Genomic DNA, 11371 nt, shown 5'->3' with positions numbered 1-11371 from the left:
AAATGTGGTACACAATAGACCTAAAGAGAAGACTTTGGTAAATAAACTAAGTCAACCTGAAATTAACTGAAAACTAAAAAAAAGAAAAATAAGTGAATCTACAAAGTTATTAAACCTTTCCATGCAACACAATTTCCGTAAAATTTATAAACTACTGATAGAAACAAATTTTCGGTGAATTGATAACTTTACCAGATTAGATTATGGTGCTCAAAACCAACAATTTTTAAACTTGATAACTTTGGAAAACTTGATGAATTGAGCCTTTGGGAGCTTGGTCAATGGGTGACCTGTCTTCAGTAAACAGACTTTCAGCTAACTGCCTAATTCCTGGGTATAGATAAAGATCAGGAGGGTAGAGAATTGAGAAGACCAAGTTTATAGCCTTTTCTTTTTTTTGAGAAGTAGGAGGAGGTGAGGTTAAGTGCTTATAACAAGAGATGAAGATGATACAAAAGAGTTTAAGAGAAGTGTAGAACACTTGAGGGGTCAAGAGATGGTAGGATTGAGCAATTTACGACTGTATAGTTGTGTTCAGGACCGAATTTTGTTGATCCCATTGTCAGCGGTTGTGTAATACATTTTAGTTCCGAGCAGCTTAGTGATGACTGCACAGGAGTAACCTGGTAATTCATAAGTGGGTGGGAGAGAAAGATATGGGGTTGAGTAGGAGCTACCATGAGAACAGATGGTGTTGGATCATGATATCCAGACTAAAGAAAGAAAGGCCTGGTACACACAGGCAGAAAAGAGTTCAGGAGATTACAGAGTTTCTAGAGTTTGAAAATTTGATATATGTGCAAAGGGAATGAGAGACCCAGAGGCCAGAAGCTGGGTTTAGAGAATGAGATTCTGGAGCGTAAAGCTTTCGGGGTAAAGTAGATCTGGTCACGAAAGGGTCAAAGGCCTGATAAACAGAATGGGCTGGAGAGATGGGCTTCAGGAGGAGAGAACAATAAAGAACTATGGGGCCAGCACCTTGAATGGAGCATCCCAGGTTGGGATGGTAAGACTCTATGCCTAAGACTTGAATGAATGTGTGAATGATCAGGAGCTGTCTTCTCCCACCTTCACCCCCAATTGGCTTGTGCAATGAATGGCCCAGTAAGTTATAAAAAAAGATGGATGTGGGGAAGTGGTTCTTAGTATTATAAAACCCTTTCAGAGTTTGGACTATCCTGTACTTGCTCCTATCTCTGCTAGCTCAATGTTGATTTCTCAGTCATGTCTGGAATTCCTGATATTTTGTCTATCTTCTCTAGCCCATCCTGCTAAATCTGATTCATTTTGTGACTAGCTCTGGGCTACACACTGCATGTTTTCTCCTCAAAGGCAGACATGTTCAAAGTGCAGGCTTGCCAATTGATTTCCTGTGCACTGGGCCAGCAGGTGCTTTAGAAATCCACTAGCAGTTAAGGCCAAGAACATCAGGAGGAGGTGGTACAACCAATGTCTTGAGTTCTCAAGAAAAGAGGCTTTACATAAAGGTGGTGGAAGCCACAGTAGGGAATGAGAAAGATCTCCTCCAGCCCCTTTGCCCTCAACAGAAGATTTTGTACTTTTCCCTTAAATTTGTCTAAATCCTTAATTGTCTTATCTCCATAACTAAGACCTGGCAAAAGTACTCATTATAAAATTGTCTTAGTCTATTTGGGCTATTATTACAAAAATATCACAAGCTGGGTTATTTATAAACAATAGAAACTTATTTCTCATCGTTCTGAAGGATGGGAAATCCAAGATCGAGGTACTGGCATGGTTAAATTCTAGTAAGGACCCTCATCCAGTTCCATAGCTGGCATCTTCCCACTGTGCCCTCTTTATAAGAACAATATTCCCATTTGTGAGGCTTCTGCCCTCAGGACCTAACCACCTTCCAAAGGCCCCACCTCCCAATACCATCCAATTGGGCTTAGGAGTTCTTTCTTAAAAATTTTTTTACTTATTTATTTGCACTGGTCTTTGTGACATTCAGGGTCTTCGATCTTCATTGTGGCATGCAGGATCTTTGACTGGGGCATCTTTTTTAGTTGTGGCATGAGAGCTCTTAGTTGCAGCATGTGACCTAGTTCCCTGATCAAACCTGAGCCCCCTACACTGGGAGCGTGAAATCTTAGTCACTGGACCACCAAGAAGTCCCTGGGCATTAGGATTTCAACATATAAATTTGGGGGGGGGGCACATAAACATTCAGACCATAGCAAAAAATGAATTCATTGATCTTCAAAATTTACTGTTTAAATCTCCTTTCCCCTCCAGTTGCTGCTGTATCTCTATCTCCCCTGACTCCTTAAGTCTTTACTGAATTTGTTACAATACTGCTTGCTTTATGTTTCAGTTTTTGAAGGTAAGGCATGTTGGATCTTAGCTCTATGACCAGGAATTGAAACTGCACTCCCCTCCCACCTGCCCCCCGGCATTGAAAGGCAAAGTCTTAACCATGGGACTGCCAGGGCAGTCCCTGTCCTCCTTTTTCACTGTCACTGAACTTTCCTAGTTGTTTTCATGGTTTCTGCTTTTGCCCCTCTCAAGAGACTGCTCCATTAGAGGTCACCAGTGAATATTTTCAAGCCGGATGGCCAAAGATACTCATTATAATAACTACTATTTGGAGCCTGGCCAACATCAGGTTCCAAGAATACAAAAATTATCTAGTGTCTGTCCCCAGAAGCTCAGAATCTGAAGATGTTTCTGACCCCACATCCCCTGGATTTTGAGACACCAGTGTTCTAGCTGTAGTTCTTTTCACCCTCCTCAGAGGGCTTCTTTTTCTCTGTCTGGCCTTTGAATGTTGACTCTATCCTTTTCCTTTTACTCTATATTTTTTGTCTGGGAAATCTCATCCAGTCCAGTTGCTTCAGTTTCCACATATGTGTGTGATTCTCACATGTGTATTGCTATCTTATATATATCCTCTGAACTCCAGAACAACTCTTCACAAGACAGCTCTATAACATGAATATGTTTACAGCAAAGCTCATCTCAGATCTGCTTCTCCTCTGCTGTCTTCATTCGCTGTGAATGGAATTACTTCACCCAACTGTCCAAGCAGGAATGTGGTATCATGCTTGCCTCTTAACTTCTTCCTCTACCTCATGACGCACACATGATATCTAGTCTATTCTATCTCCTCTATACCTGTTTCATCTGTTGGCTTCTCGCCATTCCCTCTGCTTCTGTCCTAGTCTAGTCTTCCCTCAACTCCCCTTGGATCCCTTAACTAGCCTCTTATTCGATTTCCTTGCTTCAAGTCTTGTCCCCAAACCCAACTTCCGGTCTGATGCAAGAATGATCATTCTGAATTGTAAATCTGATCCCTTTTCTATTCATTTAAAAATCCTTCAGTGGCTTCCCCTAGCCTTCAGGATAAAATCCAAGCACTTTATCATGTCTTACAGGGCCCTTTGTAACCTGATCTTGCCTGGCTTTCTCGCTTCATTTCCTCCACTTCATCCTCAAAACTAAATCCCAGATGTACCAAATTACTTACTTGGAATTTCTCAACCACTCCATTCTGTTTCATAATTCAGCACACTTCCACCTGCAGATCTTGCTGCCTGGAATGCTCTCCTAGGGGACCTTTCTACCCAACACTTGATGAATGCCTACTCAAGTCTTCAAGATTCAGCCCTAGCATTGTTTCCTCTGAAAAGTTCCTTACTCATCTCCTCCTTTCTTAGTACTCCAGTATGCCTTGTGCACACCACCTTATTCGCTATCCATCTTACTATCTTGTGCTTATTCATGATTTGTCCCTCCAAATGGCCTGTTGGGCCCTGGAGGAGTCATCCCTGTATTCTCTATACTAGCACTGTGCTTTGAATGAAGAAGGACTATGTTTGCTAAATTCATTTGGTAATCGATTTTTGAGTCTCTCCTATGTACAAGGAAGACACTGTACTGGGTACTGTGATGAATTTTGCAGGTTCCCTTTCCTCTTTGAAAGGCAATTTCTCAGTCTCCTTCATAGATTCTGTATCCTGTCTGTCCCCTAATGTCTGACCTCAGTCTCCTTTCCTTCTGCATATATACCCTGAGTCATCCCATCCATTTCCTTAGCTTTAACTGCCAAGAACTCTCAAATCTCTTTTCCCAGGGAAGAACTCTTTCCTAAACTCCACACGCTCCCAGGCATCTCAAACTCAGCACATACAAAACTGAACTATTTTTCTTTTCCTTTGTTCCATATGGGATAAAAGGGAAGGTTAATTGTAGGAAACCTTCTGACACCAGCTTAAGAAAAAGCAGTCAGAAATTAAGTCAGGACAATGGGATTGAATTTTCAGTTACATCTCTAGGTACAGCTTTCGCATTTTCATCTTCTTGAAGTGAAGAACAGTAAAACTTTAATGCTTTGGCTTTTCATGCTGGGCCACACAGTGGTGTGCCAAAGTATACGTGAAGCCACAGTGTAAACAAAGTTCATCTTCCTACAGCATCAATTTTGATAGAATTTGTATGTGTGTGTGCAATGTACAATACTTGTAAGAACTAAAACCATTATTTTTATATTAAACATATATATTGTGGAACAGAATGCAAAATGTCACATAAGTTAACACTCCTTTCCTCAAAATAAAAACACAGACCATTTAGGAATCAAACCTAGACCTCCCACATTGCAGGCAGATTCTTTACCATCTGAGCCACCAGGGAAACCCTTTTTATTATTAGAACAGCTCAAATTTAACTACTGAATTCATGTCCCTGAGTCAGAGCTACAATATGCCCCCACATTTAAGGGCACAGAGGAAAACTTCATGGGTACGGACATTATCCAGTAGTGAACAATGGGGAATCAGCGTTGCAGGAAGTTCATTTTCAGATGAAGTAAGAGGAAACTGGGGAAGGGAGGAGTTAGGAAACTCAAAATGCAGAACTTGGCTGAAGAACAGTACAATATATTGACTCAGTTGAGACATTTATAGATGCCTATTTTCCCCATGTTCTCTACTGGGTAGTCCAAGAGTTCATTAGGCACCTCCCCTACCCTCTAGGAATTTATCAGCTAGTGATGGGTGTTGAACAACGTAACTGTGCCATTGCTACAAGGAAGGGTGTACCACAAGAAACTGGACCACTGGAAAAGTCCCTAACTTAGTTTGCAGAATTCAGTGAATACTTCTTAGAGGAGGCAACAGATCAGCTTCTGGCTACATCTTGGAAAATGTATAGGTATTTTCTGTCTGTAGGTAGGTAAGAAATATTTCAGGAAATTGAAATATGAAATGTGTGGGAAATCAGAGTTAGACACAAGTTTACATTCTTGATTGTCACTATGAACACCTAAGTCCCTGGAGAGGAAGAAGCCCGTTTCTTCAGCTTTGGTATCTTCAGCGGTGTAGCTCAGCACTGTCCCTGCATACAGTACCACGTTTATGGTTTTGTAAAGCTGAGCCAGAGAGCTGATTATGACAAAGACAACATGTAGCTGACGCCTCCTCATTTAAAAAACATACATTGAATTCAGGTTTAACTGTAGGAACAGAGTTATCCAGAAGGGTGAATCCCAGTTCCTGGCTTTGGGTGCTCAGTTGAGTGAAGGAGTCAGTCAAGCAGACAGGCAACTATAGTACAGTGTGAGAATGCTTTGAAAGCCATGCCTCAGGGCTCTTACTGCACCCAAGAATAGACCTATTCCCATATGGAAGGTGATGTGAAGTTGGCCTCAAAAAACTGAGTAGAGATTTGAATGACATGTAGGAGGTAACCTGAAAGAGGGCAAGCACTACACTAGAGGCACCATCATGCAGAAAGGTATGATACATTTGGAGAGTAACAAGTTAACTATAGGATTAAGGTAGGAGACAAGTCTGAGAGGTGACTGAGGCCAGGTCATAGAAGGCCTTTGTGCCAGGATACAAGCTTGGATTTTATCCAGCAAAGCTAATGCTGAATCACTGTAATGCTGGCTTAAATCAGGTTTTTCAGAGCTAGGTTGTAAAACATAACTGAGTTGTAAAATCAACTTGGTGAGTTGGGACACTCACTTTAAAAAAGTAAACTAGAAGAGAGTAGACAGTATCAGTGCACATATTTATAAATAATGTTTTGTGTGATGCTTTTGTTTCAACAATATATATGTATACACATCAATACTGTGTTCTGATGTAAATGTATTTTGATCTGCAGGTCATAGTAAAAATAATTTTGGAGAAACACTAAAGATTCAACACTACAAAACATTGTATCAGATTACTTTTGGTAGCAATTCATAGAAAAAACTCAGGCACAAATGGGAATAATCATTAAAGATTCTTATTATATAGTATCTTTTAGTTGTTCTGACCTACCATTTTCAGTATCATCTTCAGCCTTGAGCTAGTTCCCTGTTTATCAGAATAATATGTGATTCAGAGCCTGGATTCTCACTGCCTCAAATTATTTAAGACCTCTCTATCTCTGACTCCATCAATAGCCAGGGGGTGGAAGTACCATGACTGCCTTTAGACTAATCTGGGGGGTTTGTTTGGGAATCAACCCACTGCAGGAAACTGTAACGCAAGGTGGTAAACTCAGTGCATTATGGAAATACCGTAGTGGCACCTAGGGTCACTAAGTAATAAACCTAAGTTTGGAGATGGTCAGAGCAGTCACCCAAGAGATACCACAAGTGTGTGTACAAGTCAGGTAGGTAAAAGGCAGAGAGTTCTCTGGGTGGTAGATGAACAAAATGTATTATGGAAAGCCACGCACAGGGAAGTGCTAAGTGTGTCCGACTCTTTGTGATCCTATGGACGGTAGCCCGCCAGGCTCCTCTGTCCATGGGGATTCTCCAGGCAAGAATACTGGCATGGGTTGCCATGCCCTCCTCCAGGGAATCTTCCCAACCCAGGGATCCAACCTGTGTCTCTTATGTCTCCTGCACTGGCAGGCAGGTTCTTTACCACTAGTCCCATCTGGGAAGCCCAAGTATAGGGAAACCTCCAAGACTCTGGAACATAAAATTAGCGACAAGAGAAGTTGGAGCAATGAGCAGATGCCTACTCACTGAGGAGAATCACAGTAAGGAATGTGGACTCCTTCCCTATTGGAAAAGAAGAGCAGAGAATTAAGACAGCAGATCCCTATCACTATGGCTGCAGTGTGGAGGGAAGTAAATCAGGGGGCTGTGGGAGTAGTCCAGGAGAGAGGTCTGGGATTTCAGACTAGGGAGGTGTGTTTACAGATTTGAGAAACACTATGGAAATAAATTTCACATGATATGCTAATTTTACTGCAGAAAATGAGTGTAACATAAGTCTCTGACTTTCATAGTAGTTTCCTTTGGATACTGGGCTTACACTGCCATTGATCTATTGAGAGTAGAGTAAATTTGTTACGTTTTGAGGAGAATGGGCATAACTTGTGAAGCTGGAGCCTGAACAGAGAATCTTTGCAAGTAGGAGGGAATTTTTAGTATACATGGGCCTCTCTTGGGAGTTTGGAGTTTATTAAACAGGTGCCAGCATGGATCTGGGGTCATACTCCACCTATTTAGGTGAAGACTTGCCATTTATAGGCTTGATTAGTGAAACTGCTACATTGTTATTTCCCTGGTGTTATCACAGTGTTTGTGTTCAGTCCAGTCCAACTCTGCGACCCCATGGACTGCAGCCCATGAGACTGTCCATGGAATTTTCCAGGCAAGAATACTGGAGTGGGTTGCCATTTCCTACTCCAGAGGATTTTCTCAACCCAGGGACTGAACTCTTGTCTCTTGCATTGGCAGGGGGGTTCTTTACCATTGCACCAATCCCCGAGCCTTTAGTAAATGCTTTAGGATTCACGTACTCTATCTATTATATAGGCTAAAACAGTAAAGGGGAAGTAGTGTCTCTTGAGACCACTGTGGCACTGGACATGGCCCATCAGGCTGTGAGCTCCTTGAAGGTAAAGGTTGTTTCTTCTCAATTCTATATCCTAGTATGTAGCCCAGGGCCCGACATATGGCCAACACTTGTTAACTAGTATATCCCTAGTGCCTAAAATGATGCTGAGTACTAGCAGATGCCGAATAAAACACTTGAGGAACTACTGAAAGCCCCAAAGGAAGGTATATTTCTGGGGCCTAAGAGGAAAAGATATGAGAGTCCAGTCATAACCCACCTGTTACCAATACCTAAAGATGTGATTTTAATTTTAAAGAAAGTACTTTCTCTAGGAGTCAAGACTGACTCCAAGATATCTGGCTGAGGGCAATGAGTTAGTGCCAAAAAGTGCCAAAAAGACAGAAAGGGGGCAAGTTTTTTTGGAGAAGCATTCAGAGTTAAATGTTCAGTCAATAAATGTTCTAAGTGCCTACTATGTGTCACTCAAAATATAACATCAGAAAAAGCTTTTTTATAATAATGTAGAAGACCAACTGGAGTAGAGTAAAAGAGATGAGACCTCTGTTCGGGGCAGATCAGTTTCTCAGACTTAGGCAGCTGTCCTGAAATAGGACCAGAGTAGCTGTCACCTAGGCTAGTATCTGTCTGCTAGACTGGTGAGCTCTCTACCCGCAACGTTATTATCTCAAATAGTGTATGGGTTTGGTCGGTCAAATACCCTCTGAAGGTCTGCCCTAAGATAAAAATCTTTTTTCCACTGTACTAGCAATCTGGGATCTGCTAGGCCCTGCAATCCCGTGTTCGTGCAGGGATGATAGCTCCAAGACTTCCCATGACTATTTCCCAAGTGAAGCTTCTGAGTGTGAGGGATGGGCAGCCTGGCTGGGCCCAGTCTGGCTTCACTGTTCCTAGTGCACATAAAGGAACTTCCTACTTCTCACATCCCCTGACCATTCTGAAGCCGGATTTCCTTCTTCCGAGTTCCCAGAGAGGCCCAGATTTGACAACAATGAAAACTTCCAGGAAATTCCCACGGATTTAACTTCCTAATTTTCCTTCCACTTCAACCTTCTCCTTCACCCCTCCATGCCCACCCCAAGAGGAAGGAGCTTATCCTGCAGTCAACATCCTCTGCTAAATGCTTCCACTCTCCTTGCCAGGTTGGTGATCCTCTCCTCTGAAGTCCATTCAGGGTTTGAGGGGAGCACTTGAGGGTAACATGTGATCCTGTTCAGAAACAGAGGAATGGAACCTTGAAGGTTCCTAGGGTACCAGATTATTAGGGAAAGTTCACTTCTAGATGTTCACCCTACCACCCTTGTCAGGAAGTAATCTTTTAGAAACCCCAGGGGCTCAGTCTTTATGCTAGATACCAAAACTCAATCACCTATGGGGGCCAGTTTGGAATTACAGAATACATGCCCCATATAACCAGGCATTAAGAAAAACAAAACTGTGTTAATTCAACACAACCCAGATTAAGAGCCAGAAACATGCCATGGATTTACTATCTCACACAGACGGATGTGGAGTTCTCATTCTCCAGAAATCCAAAGGGGGGAAACCATGAGTTTACATACATACAATGAATTTTTACCTGTTGTGCAAAGAAAAGGTTATCTGGCTCTCAGAAAGTTCTGGGCTCCAGACTCCAATCAGACAGTCCATTTTACAACTCACACTCCAGTTCTTAGAGCTTAAAAGAGCTCCCAAGGCCTGTGATCATGGGCAATGATGAGGGCCACATGCCCTTTGGCTCCAGTTAAACCTCTGGTGTTTGAGCTAGGCGGGAACTGTGGGTGCTTGCTTCCTGGTCCTGCCGCAGCCCCTGAAGCAGCTGGTTTAGGAGTGTAAGGTTGCTGTCTCTGCGTGGCAGGGGCAGGGGTGGGAGACAGTTCCCTTTGTACTCAATGACTGCCATTTTGGCCCGATCCTGCTGATTCCGATTTGGGATCTGCAGCATTCTCGTGTAGCCCCCATTCTGACCTTGGTACCGAGGGGCCAGTACTTGAAACAGCTTTGGGATCAAGTCTTTCTCCTAGAGGGGGAGTTTTCCAGGAGAGAGCAGAGTCAGGCACCATTACCGAGACATTAACTTTCAGCATCCCCAAAGGTAGGGTCCAAACACACACCCACCCACATCCCTTCCCTCACCCTCTGACTTGGTATTATAAAGTGATCAATTACAGGCAGTTGTGTAGACTGAGATTCACGTTGAACTCAACGTAGGAAGTATCTCTAACTTAGTTCACATTTGTCCGTAAATGCGTGTCTTAATTCCGCCCAGTTCCCTTTCCTCTAAAAACTCCCTCCCACTTAGGGAGCAAAGAATAAGATCTGGGAAGTGGACAGGATGCACTCACCGTGAGCCAGAAATCAGCCATGCGCATGGCTCGTTCGTTGGTGTCTCCCAGCTTCCCGTAGTCGATGAGCTGTGAGGACACAACATCACTGACCAAAATCCAAGCAAGAAAGGAGGCGTCAATCTTAATCCTCTAATGCCAGACTGCAACCTAATTCATTCCATACACTAGTAAAGCACGTCGCTAATTCAGGCTACCTCTAACCACGCAGTCCTAATTAGTTCTCCATTTGAGGGGCCCCAGGAGTATACCAGGGCGGTCCCAATTCTTCCCCAACTCCAGCCGTATCTCGCCCCCTGAGGCCAGACCTACGAGAGGAACAAGAGGGTCACGCCCCTTACCTTCTCGGCGTAGCCCCTCAGCTCGTCCACGCGTGCCCATGACGCCTCGATGCGTTCGTGTCGCACCAGTCCCGTAAGCAAGTTCTGCAACAGGTGGATGCGGGACTCGGGACCAAGGCCTAGGCGGCGGTATACGCGGCCGTGGGAGATCGCGACGGCGAAAGACAGCCGCATGTTCCCAGCTTCTCCCGGCCCCTGTGAGGCCGGAACTGGAAACTCAGAGACGCGGCCGAGAGGCGGAGCTTAGAGGACTCACGCGCCTGACGTAGCTGCGTGGTGGACGTGTTTGCGCATGTGTATCAGAGCCTGCCTCGTTGGCAGCCTTGGGGAGGGCGGGGACGGGGCGTTGACCTCGTCCGGAGGAGGAGAGACGGGCGGAGTTTGGTCTAGTGAGCGCTGCTGGTTTGCTTGGGAGCCAGGCGCCCCCTAGTGTGGAGTGAGCAGGCCGACGGTTTCTCTGGTGCTGCGACAGTCGTCATGTGACCCCGCGCTGGGAATCTCCGCCAGGAGCTGGCTGGGAGAGTGAGTACCTGAGGGGAAAGAGACTGGCGGTGTTCAGTCTTCAAGCCGGCAGACCCGCTCTTCCTGATGCGCGGGGCGTCTGACACGCTGAGCGTGTCATTTTGAAAAGAAAATTGTTTTCAGTAGTAATGGCCAAATGAATGGAATAACAATGATAGGAAAGAAACGGAGATGGTGAAAATTTTCTTTCCTTGAAGTTGTTGACTGGAAAAAAAAAAAGTACAACGGGAAAGTTGAGAGTTGTTTTATCTAGCAGACAGAACTGAGGACTTGATCCCAGGACACAGTAGCTAAGATAAGTACGAGAGGCTATGGTGGCAGAGGGGGTTGTAGA

At 44.0% G+C, this 11371-nt stretch overlaps 1 protein-coding gene across 1 annotated transcript; it reads right to left on the bottom strand.

The window, feature by feature from the left end:
* Positions 1-9289: 9289 nt before the first annotated feature.
* Positions 9290-10786, bottom strand: MRPL17 (mitochondrial ribosomal protein L17). The gene is made up of 3 exons (XM_043481891.1): positions 10516-10786; positions 10175-10243; positions 9290-9849 (listed from the first exon to the last, which is right to left on the bottom strand). Exons 1-3 carry the CDS (start codon positions 10687-10689, stop codon positions 9574-9576), a joined length of 519 nt encoding a protein of 172 aa, XP_043337826.1. The 5' UTR covers positions 10690-10786; the 3' UTR covers positions 9290-9573.
* Positions 10787-11371: the final 585 nt, after the last annotated feature.

The sequence above is a fragment of the Cervus canadensis genome, chromosome 11 (genome assembly GCF_019320065.1).
Source record: "Cervus canadensis isolate Bull #8, Minnesota chromosome 11, ASM1932006v1, whole genome shotgun sequence".
NCBI lineage: Eukaryota > Metazoa > Chordata > Mammalia > Artiodactyla > Cervidae > Cervus > Cervus canadensis.
The sequence above is the reverse complement of the archived record's forward strand: the minus strand, read 5'-3'. Positions and strand labels throughout refer to the sequence as shown.